Genomic DNA, 19,909 nt, shown 5'->3' on the forward strand with positions numbered 1-19,909 from the left:
GGTTGATGGAATCATCTAAAAAATATTTGACTGGATAAATTAATGTGAAATCAAATAGTTTTAGAACAGTTTTAATTAGATGTCGATTTGAGTTTGAATGAATTCATATGAGTACTAAATAAAAATGCATGAAAACTAATTTCATAGTGGCAGTGTTTGGAATACCTTCTAAGTATGACACAAAACCAAGAAACCATAAAGGAAGATTGATAAATTCAGCTATAGAAATGAGGAAAGGAAGGAAGGAAGGAAGGAAGGGAGGGAGGAAGGGAGGAAGGAAAGTGGGGAAGCAAATGTCTGCTATCTGGTAAAAGTCACCAGGAGCAAAATCCAAAAAAAATTTAACAAATTGAGGAAAAACATTTGCAACTAACTGACAAAGGGTGAATTTCCTAATATATACTAAAATTTCTACAAATCAATAAGAATAAAACCAAACGGAGGAATGGGCAAAATATAGAATAGACTATTTAGAAAAAAATTTTTATAGGCACTTACAAAGTTAGAACTATATAGTGAAATACATTTTTTTCACATGGTTTGTAAAAGTAAAAAAGTTTAATATCACACTTTGGAAAGAGGCATATTCATACATTACTGGTAGCAGTGTAAATTGGTACAACCTCTTTAAAGGTAGTTTAGCAATATTAAAATTAGAAATATATATGCTTTTTGACCAAGCAATTTTACTACCATTACCTATATGTAGACCTGCACAGAGAGGAAAAAAGATGTATGTGCAGGATTCTTCACTCAGAATCATATGTCAGAGAAAAAATGTGGAGCAACCATTTACATCAATAAGAAACTAAGTAAATTAATATCTACACAGTAGAATACCATGCCGCCATTTTTTAAAAAGGATGTTTATGTATATATGTGAAAAAAATCTCTAAGATATATTATGAAGTAAAAAAAGAAAAGTGAACAGAAGTGTGCATAATATACTACCATTTGTAAAAAAAGAGAAAAAAAGGGATTCTCTTTTCTTCACACATAAACGCATGCTATACACATGCATATTTTGTATATGCAGAAGATACATCTGGAAAACGAAGACTACACAAGTAAGTAAAAAAACATCGATTGTCTGAACATAATTAATATAAATAAATTTATATTAAAATTGTATATTATTATTATATAAATAAAAATTATTAGGAAATATGTGGGAGAGAGAATACATCTACATACATAATACAATATTAAAATATGGATATAGCTAAGTTTTAGTGAAGGATATTTAAAACTCCATATTTTCAAGAATTTAGACCTTCTTCCAAACACTGTTATTATTTATCAGGGCAACTGAACATCAGAACTTCAGTTGGATCATCCTTGATTTAATTAATATTCTTAAATCTGAAAATTCCATCTTTTCTATATTTGTAAAAAGATTCTTAGGATCTTAGAAGGAATTGAATGGTTATATAATAAATTTCTTAAGGCCATTTTAGTTTTAATTGAAGTCAGGCCTCCCTCTTACTGGTTGTCTTTTAAGTGCTATTGTCATTATTGTTCTCTGGATCTTGATAACATTTCAATCTGTTTCCCCTCAAATCCTAGTTTCCTTTGTTAATAGTGTGCTTCCAGTTTTGGTTTATTGCTGAAGTTTCTTTCTTATTTAATGACAGTACTATTTTTCTAGAATTCTAGTTTCCTCTCTATACTCTAATTTTTTAATACCTTTACCCACAATTTTTTCCAATAGCTCAAAGTGCATAATTTGCATTTTCATTAACACAGATGTTATAGAAAGATTCTTAGTCAAAACCCACTTAACAAGATTAATGTGGGAGAACATTTCTATGAGCAAGGCAGTCAGAAATTTCTAGCCCAAATAAGATAATTTTTCTGATATAGAAGATAGCAAGTCTATTCCCATGGCAATACTTATACAAATATCAATTGTGTAAATAGTCCTTTTGAAAGTAAAAAGGAAAACAATTTGTTTTAAATTTTATTCCAGGACCCAAAGGAGTAATAAATGATTGGAGAAAGTTTAAATTGGAGAGTGAAGATAGTAATTCATTCCCACCCAGCAAGAAGGAGATTCTCAGACAAATGTCTTCTCCTCAGAGTAGAGATGACAAAGACTCAAAAGAAAGATTCAGCAGAAAGGTAAGATAAGAAGAAATCAAAAATAAATAATCTACAGGGTGTTTTTATTATAGTATTGTTTGTATTAGCAAAAATAAAAGGAAATGCAGTAAACGCCTATGCCTATAAAGTCATCCCATACTAAGAAATACATGGCAACTGTTAAAAGAATGAGTTACAAATACATGAGTTGACTTAGAGGTAGTTCCACAACATGAGAAAGCAAGATACAGAGAATTTTAAGTTATATGATCTCATTCTCTAGAGCAATGGAAAACAAACAAACACTGTATATGTGTTTATGCTTCTATGATTATATGAGCATGTATGTAGAAAAGTATGGAAAGACACTCACCAAATTGACAATATTGGTTAATTGGAAGGGTGAGATTGGTTGACAGTTCTCAACCTCCTTTCCAAGGAGGAGGAAGAAGGTAAGCAGAATAAGCCACACTATGAAAAAAATATATCCATGATTTTTTTAAGAGCAGCATTTTAAAAAATTCTCACTTATTTCTTATTATATAATGTGTATATCATACATACATTAAAAAGTGAAACATGAAAAGATGATCTCTAAAATCTTGATGGAGATTATCTTAGAGTATCAGAGTGGTAAAATTTCAGTATTTATTACTTCCTTCCTTTAGCTTTTAGTTCAGTTTTGAATCTTTATAATTAGCACATATTATTTATATAAAAACAACAGCAATACTAAAGAAATACTAAAAGAAACCATAAGGTGATTTTCATTGTGGGGAAAAATCACTTTCGTGGTTTATTTATCTCCAAACCAGCATATATGAGTTGTTGTATATTGATTGTTGTATATCGATTCTCAACAGACAGTCTGTGCATCAGAAATATTCTTGGTTCTAGGCTTCTGGCCATTGTAAAAAATCTTCAAATCTAAGATCTTATTTTCAGGGACTTCCCTGGTGGTCCAGTGGGTAAGACTGTGCTCCCAATGCAGGGGGCCTGGGTTCAGGGAACTAGATCCCGCATGCATGCTGCAACTAAGAGTCTGCGTGCTGCAACTAAGAAGTGCTCATGCTGCAACTAAAACCTGGAGCAGCCAAAAAAAAAAATTAATGCAATAAAATGTTTGTGAGGGAAGTGGAAAAAAAAAAAAAGATCTCGTTTTCAGATTTTGGTTCCTTCACTGAGTCACTATGTGATGTGGATGAGACAATTAAATTTTCCTATCTGAGGAACTATAACAATACCTCCTCCACTTGTGTTAAAGGGATGTGAAGAGAAAATAAATGAGAATGTATTTTGAAACATGTAAAATGCTATACAAATGTGAGACATTATAATGATTAAAAATATTGTATTAAGGTTAAGCTTTAGAAATGTATCTGAATGCCTAAATATCTATTTGCCTGAAGATGTGAATGGAACAAGTTCTCATAAGAATGCTCAAATGCATATGTAAATCAGTATTTTGTGGTTCAGCCTGTTAAATTAGCAGAACTATGGTAGCAACTTAAAAATTACATAAAACATTTAACAATGTTTAGGATTAAAACAAATTAAGTTGGAACGATAATTTTAAAGCAGAAAACAATAATAAGAAGAATGAGGACATTAGAAAAACAAATATAGGAGGAAGAAACAAGAGAAGGAAATAATGAGAGCACCAAATACTTCTACTTAATCTCAGTATCTTCTGTAAAAAAACTAACTGATAGGTTTACTGTGAAGATTAAGAAAAATAATCTATGTAAATTGTCTAAGACATAGTAGATTTTCCATAAATTTGGGAGTCGTCCAACTTCCCTGGCTCTGGGCTGCTCCACATCTCTTAGTCACACTATGTCCCATCATCACTCCTTTATATCTTCTGTGTGTGTGTGTAAAACCAGTGCATATGAATCACCTAGAGGGCTTGTTTAAACATGTCTCACTCAGCCTCACACTTACAGAGTCTGATTCAGTAGATCTGGGGTGGCGTCCCCAAATTTGCACTTCCCAGAACTTCTCAGGTAATGGTGATGCTGCTGGTCTTTTGGCTAATCTGGTGAACTCCAAATAGTAGTAAAAGCTGTCTTTCTTAAATTCCATCCTACATGTTCCAAAAAAATTAGTAAGTGATAAGAAAAAATCTTTTTCACAATTTTTGTGGAGGAGACAATAATGTCCAAAGGCATTTGTTGGAAACACATTTAAGTGCGTGTACAGGCACTTGTGCATGCATGCGCATGTGTATACACTTTTATGAGAGTCACTCTAGAGGAGACCTTGCTGGATTTTTTTCACCCAAAGTGGCACATTTCATGACCATCTCATAGCTCAACTATATTTAGCAATACTTATGCATGTATTTAATCATGAAATAATTACTGAACCCCTATTGTGTGCCAGACACTAAATTCTGCCCCCATACAGCATAAAAGTTAGAAAAACTAATATTAAACAATGAAACAAATAAACATATACTATAATATCAAGTAATGTTTATTGCTACAAAGAAAAATAAACCAGCATAAAGAACAGAAAGCCTGGGGCAGGGACACTTTTAGGTAGAATAATAAAGAAGGTGACATTTGAACAAATGAGGTGAAGGAGAAGGCCATCTCAGGAGGTTGGGGGGACAGCCAACGCAAACTCTTTAAGTTGAGAAGGGGTTTGGTATTATAAGGAATATAAATTTCTGACTGAATGATCTCTATCATTTCTTTCATCTATTTCCAGATGAGCGTTCAAGAATATGAGCTAATCCACAGAGAAAAAGAAGATGAAAATTGCCTTCGTAAATACCGTAGGCAGTGTATGCAGGATATGCACCAGAAGCTGAGTTTCGGGCCTAGATATGGGTTTGTCTATGAGCTGGAATCTGGGGAGCAATTCCTGGAAACCATTGAAAAGGAGCAGAAAATAATCACAATCATTGTTCACATTTATGAAGACGGTATTAAGGGTTGTGATGCTCTAAACAGTAGCTTAATATGCCTTGCAGCCGAATACCCTACGGTCAAGTTTTGTAAAATAAAAGCTTCTAATACAGGCGCTGGGGACCGCTTTTCCTCAGATGTACTCCCCACACTACTCGTCTACAAAGGTGGGGAACTCATAAGCAATTTCATTAGTGTTGCTGAACAGTTTGCCGAAGAATTTTTTACTGGGGATGTGGAATCTTTCCTGAATGAATATGGGTTATTACCTGAAACAGAAATGCATGTCCTAGAGCAGAGCAACACGGAAGAAGATATGGAATAAAGATTCACTATGTCAGTGTCTCATATTTCTCCTTTAAGCATTGAACATTGATTTTGGTAGTATTTATATTCCTATAGAGAACACCAAGTGTAGCAATGGCTGTTCTAATTTGGGAAAAAAAAAACCCAGACTGACACTAAAATTATATGATTAGCATTTCTTAGTTTTAGTTACTCAAATTGATATAATGCTTTACTTCAAAACATTGTAGTCTTCAGTAATATTTTAGTAGACAAAGAGGATATGGATAATATTGTGACAGTTTTCAAAAATCCCTTTCAAGTTATATATTGGCTTTTTTACTCCAAGTTTTTTCCTCATTGTTATTACTGGGTTTTTCAAATTATATTTTTAATGTAATTTTTTTGCTTGTGTAATAAGAATAAAGTCTCATAAGAAAATACATTTCCTATTTAAAGTCTATTCTTTCTCAAATATTATATTATCAAGGCCTTAAAACATTATATAACTCAAAATACAAAAAATTATCATTCAGTAAGATATCTTATATTCCAACCAAACTAATACATTAGAAACTTAGAAACACTGTGGCACATTAAAATTGTTTAAAAAGTAATTGTTTAAAAATACAGTTTCAGAGTTTCAGAAGCTAACTTTATCTAGGAAAAAAAGCAGGGTAGAAGCAAGGTCTTTTTATTCTTTAGACAAAATAATATTTAGTGGTAATAATAATTACAACTATTATTTATTGATTGTCTTTTATGGGCCAATATTTTATATATATCATTTCTAATACTTAACCACAATTCTGCAAGTAGATATTACTCCCATTTCATAAATGATGAAACAAATTCAGAGAAGTAGAAGTTCTACTTCCATATCTCTTGAAAACATTTGGAAAACTCTCCTCCTACACAAAACACATGGAAATGCAAAATAAAATATAATTTGAAAAATGTTTTTAAACGCACGAATGAGCTGAAGAGCAAGATAAAAGAAATTTCTAGGTGTCTGAATCAGAGTGGAAAATGACAGTGAATGAGAGCCAAAGTGATATAGCTTATCTTTGAAGACATGGTGCTTGATAAGTAACCAAGTGTGGGTTCTCAGAGACAAGTGTGCTTAAAACAGGTTTGCACATTTTCCTCTGGTGAACCAATGTTGAAACCAGACATTTGTCACAAATTCTAGTCTCCATTCTCCTAAACGACTATTTTATGGCTTCTCTTCTTTCCTTAAAACATTTTTACCCCATGCCAAACACTTCACCTTGCCCATATTTCATTGAGAAAACAGAAATTATCAGATGAGCCCTACCTCACCTTTCCATTACCAATCTAAAATATGCACCTGCATGTAAACACTGTTTCCATTAATGTTAAAATGGAAGAAGCTCATGCAGCTCAGCCCGACTGATCAAACTGTGCTATGGATCCTATGCTCACCCACACAGTAATTTTATTCCTGAAATTATTTCCCCTCTATCTGCATCATCTATTTCTCACTTTCTCTATGCTGTATTATTCATATTGGCTTACAAATGAGTTTTTAAATTGTCCACTATTTAAAATATGCCCCTTATAATTTAAAATTTCCAGCTATTCTTCACTTCTCTGCTTCCCTTTAAAATCACATCTCTTGGGGGACTTCCTGGTGTTCCAGTGGTAAAGAATCCACCTCCCAATGCAGGGGACGAGGGTTCGATCCCTGGTTGGGGAACTAAGATCCCACATGCCACGGGGCAACTAAGCACACGCGCCACAACTACTGAGCTCTCGCGCCTCAACGAGAGAGCCCACGTGCCACAAACTACAGAGCTCATGCACTCTGGAGTCCGCGCCACAAGAGAAGGGAAAACCCGCACACCACAACTAGACAGAAGCCCGCGCACCACAACAAAGAGCCCGCGCGCTGCAATGAAGATCCTGTGTGTCGCGACTAAGACCTAACAGAGCCAAAAATAATAAATAAGTGAATAAAATAAATATATTTTTTTAATTTTTAAATAAAGTCACATCTCTTGATAGAAGTGTCTAAAGTCATCATCTTTATTCCTCATTTCTAATTTTTTTCACCCCACTCCAATCAGGCCTTTGTCCCAAGCACTCTAATTACAGTTGTAATCACCTTGTCAAACTTAAGTTTATTCCTTATAAGTCTTATTGTAACAGGGAAGGACAAATCTGACTCCATATTGGATCTATTTCTTTTACTTTAACCTTTGTATTATACTGTTTTTGTTGCAAGTTAATCACTAAAATAATGTTGCTTATAGCCTGAAATACACAGGATAGCCCATTCTCAAGGTGTTGACCTTTAAAGGTATAACACTTTTCCATTCATCTAGAGATATAAAGTTGCAGAACTGAGTATAACATTTGTCTTGTTGGAGGTTTATAGGAACACTGTGACCAGACTTACATAGACAGATGCAAGAACAAAGGATTATGGCACCAAGAAGTTTGCAACAATCTACCACACCCCTTCCCCTTTTAGTATAAAACAAACCTGAATTCTAACTCAGGTGAGATGGTTCTTTGGGACATTAGTCCACTATCTTGGTCTGCTGGCTTTCTGAATAAAGTTGCTATTCCTTGCCCCAACAACTCATCTCTCGATTTATTGGCCTGTTGTACAGTGAAGAGTATGAGTTTAGACTCAGCATTATTCCTTATTTTATTCTATCTCCTATAAGCATGTGTCAGAGCTGACCACCTCCCCTATTTTTAAGTCACTTTTTTGGCTTCTTTGAACACATCCTGCTTCTATCCTACTGACTATTCTTCTAAGTCTCCTTCTCTAACTTCTCTAAACATTCACCCTAGGTAACTCCCTCCTGTCTACAGTCTTAAATACCATTTATATTCAGACTGCTTTCAAACTCACATTTCCAGCTCTACCTCTCTCCTAGACCCCAAAATCCTATGTCTCAACTGGAGGAAGGGAAGAAAAAAGGAAAAGAAGAATGTGAAAGAAAAAGAAGGTCTGCAATTATACTAGATATTGGTGATTCAAATATGGGTGAGATAGAATTCCTAACTGTGGCCAGCTTATATTGACCAGTCCTTAACATGTAGTTACTGCAATAGGTAGTTTCTGCTTATGAATCCAAAATTCCACCTTCTATTCCTCTTTATCAATTGGGAAAGGCATTTTAAATACCCTATGGCTTATTTCTAAATTGATGAATGCTAGGAGGGAGACTGAAGGGTAATTATATATAAAATGAGGCGATTTTTAAAAGAGTTCCACATGTTTTCTCCTATTGAGTAACTGCTAATGAATTTATTAATCCCTTACAGTGTTCTCTGTTAGGGAATTACTGGACTTAAAAACCATAGCAAAGAACAGGATCCTTATATGTGATATTTATCATTTAAAAACTCCTTAGTGGAACTGGTCTTTTAGGGTGATATTAATTCCATGGACTGGAAGTAAATACTTAAAAAGATGATCACAAGGCAGTGGGGAAGGATAGTCAAACATGTATCTCTAAAGAGAACAATATTTTAAGATTAAAGTATAAGTTCTTTTCAATCACCAGTCATTATTAACTGCAGTGTAGTGTAGCTTTGTAGGGCAGAGGGGAGAAAAGCATCACTTAATGGTGAAAGAAGTCTCTCATCTATAGAAAAGAATAAAAATGAGTGCTTTGAAAGATTCCTGTTTAATGAAAGCTTTACTCTTGTAAGAAATGACCCACTGTGCATTAATTTAAAATAGAGAGCTAGCAAGCTTAAGCAGGACTAAACTCTGGAATGTATTTAACCCATAATTGTCAAAACAAAAGTAACTAGGTGGCACCTATGTAAAGGGAGTAGTGATGATAGCAATCATTCTCAAAATAAGCACTCAGGGACTAATAGATGCCAGAGTGAAGCTTTGATGGTAACACTCATCAGGAAGAGTCGGAAAAAGGCAGGATTTGACTAGAATATTTGAAGCCCGCTGTTGCAGAAATCTTGGACTACAAACTCCCCTCATGTAAACACTTAATCTGCTGTGATATTTGGCAGGAGGAGAGGAAGAGATAATTTTTGTCTCAGCAAAAGAATGAAGTTTTAGATGTAGAGATTTAAAATGTCATAACATGTCTCATAACAAACCACCGAAATAATAATTGGAATAGACTTGAAAGAAAAGCCAAGAGTGTTAGTTGAAAAGTAATATAAATATAATAGGAAAATCTGTAGGAAACAGCAAAATTATCTTGGAAAGTGAGAAGATTTTTCATTAGTTTACAATATTTATTGATAAGCTGCAATGTGCCATGCAATGTCCTTGATCTTAGGGAGCTCAAGGTAAAGAAAACAGACATTTAAGCAAGCAGATGATAAATGCATCTACATTTGTATCTAAATCTATGTCTGTATTAGTAGTGGTAGTTAATATCCTGAGCACCAGTGTCAGACTTCCTAGGTTTGAATCTACTCACTAATTTTGTGATCTTAGGCAAGTTAGTTAACCTCTCTATACCTGTTTCTTCATCTGTAAAATAAGAATAATAATAGCACATTTTGGAAAAAATGAGTAAATCGTGTAAACTACTTAGAACAGCACCTGTCACATAATAAACAATACCCAATGTTATTATTACTGTTATAATTACTAACAGTTATATATGAAGTAAAATGGTAATATAGTACATAAATATAAGATCTTAAAGATATGCTTACATAAATAGAGGCTCATTTATGAAGAAGTTTGAATGCGATTATCTATCCCAAACACATCACTCACATTCCTCTATATAAGGAACTTATTTTTAAAATCTATATATTTGAATTGAAAGAGAAAGATCCTTAAAAAAACCTGCCATTTCAAATTGACTGTAGATACCACAATAAATACAAATTAAATTAGTTCTGAAAACAGAAGTGCCAAACAAACATTAACATACAAATAAGAAAGAAATCTACAGAATTTTGAGGAGTTTTATACTGAATTTATTGCAGAATATAATTACGATCATATACCTAGCTGCTCAAATATATCTAGTAAGTTATTATCTTATAATGAAAATTTGATGTGTTTTTCTTTGTTCTTTTTTTCAAATACTCTACAAATATTTGAGTATCTAATACATGCATAGAATTATGTTAGATAATAGAGGGTGGTAATTAAAATGGGTAAGATATAGTCATATCAGGACTTGCAATTAGGAGCACACATTTCTGAAATTTAAAAAGATAGGGATTTATTTTTATTTTGTTTATTACTGTCTAAGGTCTTATATTCTGGAATCCAGCTGATATAGAATTTCAGTGAAGAAATTGTCATCCACTCATGCCTCTCTGATTAGCTAACACACTGTCATATCTATTCAGTTCCTCCCTTACTTTCACTACTCTTTTAAAAATCTTCAATTTCAATATACCATTCTCTGATGATAGGCATCTACCCCTCAAGCTCTCTCAGCCCTTTACTCCCAATGCACATTCTTTAAGACCTCAAATTTCTCAACCTTGTCTTTTTAACACTATCTCCATTTTCATGGTTTCTGTCCTTCCCATGTAGCTTAGACACTTGGCAGATGACATCAACCACCTTCCTGTTAGCACACTCTGTATTTCATCCTCTTATTCTTCCAAAGCACTTCTCTTTTAAATCCCCAAATTTCTGGACATTTCAACTACAGTCCATAGCTTATCCAGCAAACAATTCCCTCTTCCATTTCCCACAGCCACCATTTCATCCTTTATCATTCCCTGTCAGTCTTCCTCTCACAAATCCTTCCCCCTCTGAAAAAAATGACATTGCCTTCAACATCACAGAAGAAACTGAGCCTCCTCAGCAAGAAGTTCCCTAATTATTTACCCCACATATATTAATCCTCAATTCACCATTTCATTGTTCTCAAAGATGTCTCTCTGTACAAGGCTAATCCTGCCATCTGTGATTTTAATCAGATTATAACACATTCAAATTTCACAACTTTTTTGCTTATATTATACAATTTTTCTTCTCCTTCTATATTAACTTCTTATTCACAACCTAAAATTAAGTCTACATCTCTCATTAAAATTTTTTTCTCTAGTTCTTCAGAATTCTCACTAGCTATGATGCTCTCTAGCATTCTCCTTCCCTTCACTGCCACACTCTTGAAAAAAAAATCCATGTCCTTAATATTTTTCTTTCTTTCTTTCCATTTACTTCACCTCTCTTCCTAAACCACTCCACTAAAAGTGATTCTAACAAAGATCAACAATGACCTCTGTGTCAGTCAGGTTTCTGGCAAGAAACAGCACAAACAGAAAAGGTATGATTGAAGGGAGTATAATGAAGAGACTGTGTATACAAGAATGTGGGCAGGAAACTAACAGGGGATGGTAAAGCACCACAGGGCTAGCAACAGGTGAAAGTGACTACTACCCCCAGGCCTTGAGGAAACCAGAGAGACATAGTTATAGGAAAGTGCTGCCCAACAGGAGCTTTAGTTGTTGGGAGAGAACACTGCCCCTGCCAATCTATGACCTAGGAGGGAGAGAGATATCAAAATAAATAACAGGAGTTATCTCTCTTTCTGTTCTCTTATCTCTCTTCAGTGCCTCCCATTGTCCAAACCCAACCAGAAGCCAGAGGGCAAAAGAACATTGTTGATGTGTATTAGGTCAACTTTCCCTGGGCACAAAGCAGGTTGGAGAAGGATAGAAAGTCGTTCTTAAGGGGCAAATGGGGGATATAAAACACAGCCACCTAGCACCAAACACACTAGACTCTATAATCCTCATCTTGATTTTTGGCTTCATTGAATGCTGGTGACCACTCTCAAATTCAAATCCTTTCCTCTCAGGTTAACATCCCTCTTACAACAATGGACAAATCATCCAGCCAGAAAATCAATTAGAGAACACTGGCCTTAAATGACACATTAGACTAATGGACTTAATAGATATATATAGAATATGCCATTCAAAGCAGCAGAATACACATTCTCTTCAAGTACTCATGGGATATTCTCCAGGATATATCACATGCTAGGCCACAAAACAAGTCATGGTAAATTTTTAAAAAGTGAAATCATATCAAGTATCTTTTCTGAGCATATATCTATGAGACTAGAAATCAACTACAAGAAAAAAACTTCAAAAACCACAAACACGTGGAGGCTAAATAATATGCTACTAAACAATCAATAGATTGTTGAAGAAATCAAAGAAGAATTTTAAAAATACCTGGAGACAAATGAAAACATAAATACAACAATCAAAAATCTATGGGACAAAGCAAAAGCAGTTCTAAGAGGGAAGTTTATGGTGACACATGCTTACCTCAGGAAACAAGAAAAATCTCAAATAAACAACCTAACCTTACATCTAAAGGAACTAGCAAAAGAAAAACAAACAAAACCCTAAGTTGGTAGAAGGCAAGAAATAATAAAGAATCAGAAGAGGAATAAATAAAATAGAGACTAAAAGAACAATAGAAAAGATCAATGAAACTAAGAACTGGCTCTTATAATAAACAAAATTGATAAACCCCTAGCCAGACTCATCAAGGAAAAAACAGAGAGGCCCAAAATCAGTAAAATCAGAAATGAAAAAGGAGAAGTTAGAATGGAAACCACAGAAATACAAAGGATCATAGGAGACTACTATGAGCAACTATATGCCAATAAAATGGACATCCTAGAAGAAATGGAAAAATTCCTAGAAATGTACAATCTCCCAAGACTGAACCAGGAAGAAATAGAAGGTATGAACAGAACAATTACCAGTAATGAAATTGAATCAGTAATTTAAAAACTCCCAACAAACGAAAGCCTAGGACTATATGGCTTCACAGATGAATTCTACCAAACTGTTCTAAAAAATTGCAGGGGAAGGAACACTTCTGAACTCACCCTATGAAGCTATCACCCTAATATCAAAACCAAACAAAGATATCACAAAGAAAATTACAGGCCAATATCACTGATGAACATAGATGCAAAACTCAACAAAATATTACAAACTGAATCCAATAAGACATTAAAAGGATCATAAAACTTGACCAAGTGGGATTTACTCCAATGATGAAAGGATGCTTCAGGGCTTCCCTGGCGGCACAGTGGTTAAGAATCTGCCTGTCAATGCAGGGGACACAGGTTCGAGCCCTGGTCTGGGAAGATCCCACATGCCGTGGAGCAACTAAGCCCGTGTGCCACAACTACTGAGCCTGCACTCTAGAGCCTGTGAGCCACAACTACTGAGCCCATGTGCCACAACTACTGAAGCCGGCACACCTAGAGCCCGTGCTCTGCAACGAGAAGCTACTGCAATGAGAAGTCTGCGCACCTCAACAAAGAGTAGCCCCCACCCGCCAAAACTAGAGAAAGCCTGCGTGCAACAATGAAGACCCAACACAGCCAAAAATAAATAAATAAAATAAATAAATTTTTAAAAAAATTTTTTTAAAAAGAAAGGATGCTTCAATATCCACAAATTAATCAATGTGATACACCACAATAACAAATTGAAAAATAAAAACCATATAATCATTTGAATAAATGCAGAAAAAGCTTTTGGTAAAATTCAAGATCCATTTTCAGAAAGTGGGCATAGAGGGAACATACCTCAACATAATAAAAGCCATATATGATAAGCCCACAACTAACCTCATATTTAATGGTGAAAAGCTGACAGCATTTCCTCTAAGATCAGGAACAAGACAAGTGTGCTCATTCTAGTCAATTTTATTCAACATAGTATTGGAAGACCTACCCACAACAATCAGACCAGAAAAAGAAATAAAATGAATCTAGATTGGAAAGGAAGAAGTAAAACTGTCACTGTTTGCAGATGACATGATACTGTACTTAGAAAATCCTAAAGACACCACCAAAAAACTACTAAAGCTCATCAATCGGTAAAGTTGCAGGACACAAAATTAATATACAGAAATCTGTTGCATTTCTATACACTAACAACAAAAAAAGAGAAACAACTAACAACTATCAAAAAGAGAAATTAAGGAAACAATCCCATTTGCAATCACATCAAAAAGAACAAAATACCTAGGAATAAACCTACCTAAGGATGTAAAAGACCAATACTAAAAAATTAAGACACTGATGAAAGAGATTGAAGATGACACAAACAGATGTCCCATTAAAGGGGTTACTCTCCAAAATATATAAACAGTCCACACAACTCAATATCCAAAAACAGAAACAAACAACCTGATTAAAAAATGGGCAGAAGACCTGAATACATATTTTTCCAAAAGAGATATAGAGATGGCCAACAGGCACATGAAAAGATGCTCAGTATCACTAATCATCAGACAAATGCAAGTCAAAACCATAATGAGATGTTACCGCACACCTGGCAGAATGGCTATCATCAAAAAGACCACAAATTATAAATGTTGGCAACGATATGGAGAAAAGGGAACCTGCTACACTGTACACTGTTGATGGGAATGTAAATTGGTATAGTCACTGTGGAAAACAGTATGGAGGTTCCTCAAAAATAGAACTACAATATGATTCAATAATTCCACTCCTGGTGTATATAGCCAAAGAAAATGAAAACACTAATTTGAAAAGTTATGGGCACCCCAGTGTTCATAGAAGCATTATTTACAATTACCAAGATATGGAAGCAACCTAAGTATCCATCAACATATGAATAGATAAAGAAGATTTAGATATATACAGTGAAATACTACTCAACCATAAAAGAGAATGAAGTTTTGCCATTTGCAACAACATGGATGAACCTGTAGGATATTATGCTTAGTGAAATAAGTCAGACAGAGAAAGACAAATACTACATGATATCACTTATATGTGGAATCTAAAAAATAAAACAAACAAATGAATATAACAAAAAAGAAACAAACTCACAGATACAGAGAACAAATTAGTGGTTACCAGTGGGGAAAGGGAAGAGGGGAGGAGCAAGATAGGGATATGGGATTAAGAGATATAAACCATTATGTAAAAATAGATAAGGAACAAGAATACATTGTACAGCACTGGGAATTTTAGCCATTATTTTCTAATAACTTTTAATGGAGTATATTCTATAAAAAGTGTGAAACACTATGTTGTATACCTGAAACTAATGTAATATTGTAAATCAACTATACCTCAATTTAAAATTTTTTTTAATTAAAAAAATACTTAACAGCAATGATTTAGTCAACTTTCAAGCGTTTGATCCCTAACTGAATGTTTGAAGTCTAAAAAGATTATAAAGACTACTATGGTATTGACACAAATTTAGATAAAGACCTGCAGGTTTTATGACAAAAGTTATTATTTTTTACAGCAACTTTACTTGAAAAAATTTGGTATATATATGTTGTTTCAATAACCCTTGTGCCTTTAGCAAGAAAATTTGAGAAGTTATTTAAGAACAACTACATTTGTCATGGGCAGCTGTTTGTATATCCTGTTATGAAAGTAAAGCACCTCACAAACAAATTAAATATTAAATTACTGAAACAAATATAAAGGCAAAAACACCATGTAAGTTGTGATTACTAAAGAATTCATGTGAAGGCAATACTATCCATGCTATGCAATAGTAGCTTTGGAGATTCCAAATAACATAGCTAACATTTTTATAATGTGTTATAATATCTATAAGAATTTCACATACATTACCTCATTTGATTCTCACAATTCCTCTATGAGATAGGCAGAGCAATGTTTTTAATACATCCTGCTCAAGGACAGAGACAATTTTTTTCAGCTTATTTGGGGTATAATTGACAAAATTGTAAGACATCTAAAGTATACAACATGATGATTTGATATACATATACACTGTGAGAGGATCTCCCCCACCACCAATCAAGTTAACTAACACAGAGGATGGAGGAATTGAAGTGTTTGTGGTTAGTTCATTTGTCCAGGTTTATAAAGGTACTAAGATGTAGAGTTTGAACTTAATGCCTAGTGCCTACACTATTCACATTACATCATACTCCTCACAAAGCAGTCATCAGTACAAAGAACACAGGAACAACCAAAATTGGGATTCTGTAAGATTAGAAAATATGTTTTAATATATTCAAGTCCATATGGCAATTCTACAGAAAACAAAACAAAACAAAAGTTACCTGGAATCCAGACAAAGCTTCAGTAAGTCTCACAACTCCAACAACTAATGCAGTGGCCATGGTCCTGGGCAGAGAGAACAAGGTTAAGTATACACTAATCTCAGTTTTCAATTATAAGTTTTCCTTATTTGGGCAATAGCATTTAGAGAAAACATTGCATTTTATCTTTACTTGAGGTTCTCAGTTATAACGAGTGTCAAAGTCCTTATATCTTTCAGGGCTCTTTTATTTTGCCATAGTATGTAAGATAATGCTTCAAAAATTAGTTTTCACAAAACCAGGTGTTTCACCCTAGGCTATTTTATTTCTCAGAGTGTCCACCCCCACTCCCAATCCCTGAACACATACTAGTTTGATTTAATCATGGTATCTCAAAAATAATAATTCATTTTTAAACGTTGACATTTATTCATTGCTGACAACATATAATTAACTCCCCTACACTGTTCCTGTTCTAACAAATTAATGCACTTTCAACAGGCAATGATAATCACACATGAAATTAAACTGGCTAGGCAACTTGAATTACAGAGGCTTACATAACAAGCTACATAAGTCCCAAGAAGTTTAGAAGAATAAAACCATGGCTTTACAGTATATTTATCTTTTATTAAAAATACAGATGCCATTTTTGCCCATCATTTTCCTACTTTGAGTGTTTAAGGAGAAGAGGGATTTATAAATAATTTTGTTGTAGCTTTTGTTTTGGTGGGGGAATGGGAAGGAATGTTAAACCTGATTTGACTTTTCCTGAGGTGAATAGCAGTGAATTGCTATCCATTTGAAACGAGCATTATCTTCTAAGTGGCAAAGTGAACATTTAAAGTAGAAAGAGTTCCGAACATAACAATAGTAACAAAAACATAAATGATTTAAACTCACTAGTTAAAAGGCACATATTCTCAAATTAGACTTTAAAAATCAAGGTACTTGCTGTTCAAAAGAAATACATTTAAAACATAATGACACAGAAGCAAGAAGAACTACAATCCTGCAGCCTGTGGAAAGAAAACCACATTCACAAAAAGATAGACAAAATGAAAGGCAGAGGACTCTGTACCAGGTGAAGGAACAAGATAAAACCCCAGAAAAACAACTAAATGAAGTGGAGATAGGCAACCTTCCAGAAAAAGAATTCAGAATAATGATAGTGAAGATAATCCAGGACCTCAGAAAAAGAATGGCAGCAAAGATAGAGAAGAGGCAAGAAATGTTTAACAAAGACCTAGAAGAATTGAAGAACAAACATCTAGAAGAATTAAGGAACAAACAAACAGAGATGAACAATACAACAACTGAAATGAAAAATACACTAGAAGGAATCAATAGCAGAATAACTGAGGCAGAAGAATGGATAAGTGACCTGGAAGACAGAATGGTGGAATTCACTGCTGTGGAACAGAATAAAGAAAAAAGAATGAAAAGAAATGAAGACAGCCTAAGAGACCTCTGGGACAACATTAAATGCAATGACATTCACATTATAGGGGTCCCAGAAGGAGAAGAGAGAGCGAAAGGACCCGAGAAAATATTTGAAGAGATTATAGTCGAAAACTTCTCTAACATGGGAAAGGAATAGCCACCCAAGTCCAGGAAGCACAGAGAGTCACAGTCAGGATAAACCCAAGGAGAAACAGGCAGAGACACATAGTAATCAAATAGGCAAAAATTAAAGACAAAGAAAAATTATTAAATTCAACAAGGGAAAAACAACAAATAACATAGAAGGGAACTCCCATAAGGTTAACAGCTGATTTCTCAGCAGAAACTCTGCAAGCCAGAAGGGAGTGGCATGATATATTTAATCTTCCTGGGCAAGATTACTCTACCCAGCAAGGATCTCATTCAGATTTGATGGAGAAATCAAAAGCGTTAGAGACAAGCAAAAGCAAAAAGAATTCAGCACCACCAAACAAGCTCTACAACAAATGCTGAAGGAATTTCTCCAAGTGGGAAACACAAGAGAAGAAAAGGACGTACAAAAACAAACCCAAAACAATTAAATAAATGGTGATAGGAACATACATATTGATAATCACCATAAATGGGAATGGATTAAATGCTCCAACCAAAAGACACAGGCTCGCTGAATGGATACAAAAACGAGACCCATATATATGCTGTCTATAAGAAAGTGAGGGGATGGAAAAAGATATTCCATGCAAATGGAAATCAAAAGAAAGCTGGAGTAGCAATACACATATCAGATAAAATAGACATTAAAATAAAGAATGTTTCAAGAGACAAGGAAGGACACTACATAATGATCAAGGGATCAATCCAAGAAGAACATATAACAATTATAAATATATATGCACCCAACGTAGGAGCACCTCAATACATAAGGCAACTGCTAACAGCTATAAGAAAGGAAATCGACAGTAACACAATAATAGTGGGGGAATTTAACACCTCACTTACACCAATGGACAGATCATGTAAACAGAAAGTTAATAACAAAACACAAGCTTTAAATGACACAATAGATCAGATAGATTTAATTGATATTTATAGGACAGTCCATCCAAAAACAGCAGATTACACTTTCTTCTCAAGTGTGCATGGAACATTCTCCAGGATAGATCACATCTTGGGTCAAAAATCAAGCCTCAGTAAATTTAAGAAAATTGAAATCATACCCAGCATCTCTTCTGACCACAACGTTATGAGACTAGAAATCAATTACAGGGAAAAACATGTAAAAAACACAAACACATGGAGGCTAAACAATACATTACTAAATAACAAAGAGACCACTGAAGAAATCAAAGAGAAAATCAAAAAATACCTACAGACAAATGACAATGAAAACACGATGATCCAAAAGCTATGGGATGCAACAAAAACAGTTCTAAGAGGGAAGTTTATAGCTATACAAGCTTACCTCCAGAAACAAGAAAAATCTCAAATAAACAATCTAACCTTACACCTAAAGGAACTAGAGAAAGAAGAACAAACAAAACCCAAAGTTAGCAGAAGGAAAGAAATCATAAAGATCAGAGCAGAAATAAATGAAATAGAAACAAAGAAAACAATAGCAAAGATCAATAAAACTAAAAGCTGGTTCTTTGAGAAGATAAACAAAATTGATAAACCAATAGCCAGGCTCATCAAGAAAAAGAGGGAGAGGACTCAAATCAATAAAATCAGAAATGAAAAAGGAGAAGTTACAATGGACACCGCAGAAATAAAAAGCATCCTAAGAGACTACTACAAGCAACTCTATGCCAATAAAATGGACAACCTGGAAGAAATGGACAAATTCTTAGAAAGGTATAACCTTCCAAGACTGAACCAGGAAGAAATAGAAAATATGAACAGACCAATCACAAGTAATGAAATTGAAACTGTGATTAAAAATCTTCCAACAAACAAAAGTCCAGGACCAGATGGCTTCACAGGGGAATACTATCAAACATTTAGAGAAGAGCTAACACCCATCCTTCTCAAACTCTTCCAAAAAATTGCAGAGGAAGGAACTCTCCCAAACCCATTCTACAAGATCACCATCACCCCGATACCAAAAACAGACAAAGATATTACAAAACAAGAAAATTACAGACCAATATCACTG

The 19,909-nt window shown here is 34.3% G+C and overlaps 1 protein-coding gene across 1 annotated transcript in view; it reads left to right on the plus strand.

The window, feature by feature from the left end:
• The window catches only part of PDC (phosducin), a 43,536-nt gene extending 24,731 nt beyond the window's left edge, over window positions 1–18,805 (plus strand). Inside the window, exons 2-3 of the mRNA XM_082402309.1 lie at window positions 1,970–2,121; window positions 4,798–18,805. Coding sequence (XP_082258435.1) covers window positions 1,970–2,121; window positions 4,798–5,322 — 677 coding nt within the window. The 3' untranslated portion in view covers window positions 5,323–18,805. The remainder of the gene's footprint in view (window positions 1–1,969; window positions 2,122–4,797) is intronic.
• Window positions 18,806–19,909: the final 1,104 nt, after the last annotated feature.

Source organism: Balaenoptera borealis (assembly GCF_965194805.1).
Source record: "Balaenoptera borealis genome assembly, chromosome: 1".
In the NCBI taxonomy this organism is placed as follows: Eukaryota; Metazoa; Chordata; class Mammalia; order Artiodactyla; family Balaenopteridae; genus Balaenoptera; species Balaenoptera borealis.